This window comes from Galeopterus variegatus, unplaced genomic scaffold (genome assembly GCF_000696425.1).
Source record: "Galeopterus variegatus unplaced genomic scaffold, G_variegatus-3.0.2 Scaffold237, whole genome shotgun sequence".
NCBI classification, from domain to species: Eukaryota; Metazoa; Chordata; class Mammalia; order Dermoptera; family Cynocephalidae; genus Galeopterus; species Galeopterus variegatus.
This window is the reverse complement of record NW_007726348.1, coordinates 450,563-451,495: the sequence shown is the minus strand read 5'-3', so window position 1 is coordinate 451,495 and position 933 is coordinate 450,563. Positions and strand designations below refer to the sequence as shown.

The 933-nt window shown below is 33.7% G+C and overlaps 1 protein-coding gene across 1 annotated transcript in view; it reads left to right on the top strand.

The window, feature by feature from the left end:
- NEB (nebulin) overlaps positions 1-933 on the top strand; it is a 225,660-nt gene that overhangs the window by 84,288 nt on the left and 140,439 nt on the right. The window contains exon 56 of the mRNA XM_008566372.1: positions 489-596. Within this exon, the coding sequence (XP_008564594.1) occupies positions 489-596 (108 nt within the window). The remainder of the gene's footprint in view (positions 1-488; positions 597-933) is intronic.

Here is a 933-nt window from a genome sequence, read left to right as displayed (position 1 = left end):
AGCTTACCTCCTGATGTGGATTCTACTTTGGACATCCTGTGTTGTGAGAAAGATGCTATCTTACAATGCATTAGCTGCATGGAAGAGATATCATCTTAAGCATGATTTTCCTCCTCTAGAGTAGTAGATAGAAAGGCATTGCTCTTTTCTAACAAAAACTTTTAATGAAACCCTCAGCATTAATTGGAAAATAGCACTTAAATAATTTTTCATTTTATTTCCCTATTGATTCACTTCTGCCTGATTCTCATAAGTATTTAGAAAGAGCTGACATTCAATTTTGTTGATCTAAGTAATTAAAGAGCTTTAAAGTTTAAAATGGGATCATTAGCAATCAATGGGCATAATTTCCAATTACAGTTGAGTATGCTAGAGCATAGATACTACTCTTATGGACTCTTAAAATATTTAGCACATTGGATTCATTATTCTTCAGTTGTTTAAGAAGAGCAGTTTTTCTCAAAGTGATCTTCTTCATTTCTTAACAGAAACTCTACCGAATGGGTTATGAGGAGCTGAAGAAAAAAGGTTACGATCTTCCTGTTGATGCCATACCAATTAAAGCAGCAAAAGCATCCAGGGAAATAGCCAGTGAGGTGAGACTTCATCCCTTGTTGATACTAATTTGATTGCAGTTTACCTCTTCAAAGCAGTCTCAATTTAATCTAAAATTGCACAATATCTTCTGAGGTGTAACAAACTGAAACAGAGTGAAACGACCCCAGACATGGGGTGTAGGATGAGGATAAGATCAAGGATGCATTTATTATGTATCAAATTTGTAGCCGAATTTAGCCTTTAATCTTTTCTATCAAAAAATTGAGATCTGTGACTTGCTAGGCTTGATAAAATATTTAGAGTTAATGTTCTTTCTAATTTGCCACAAAGATGGTTGCATAAGTGAATTTTAAAAGAATGATACACATTTTTTTT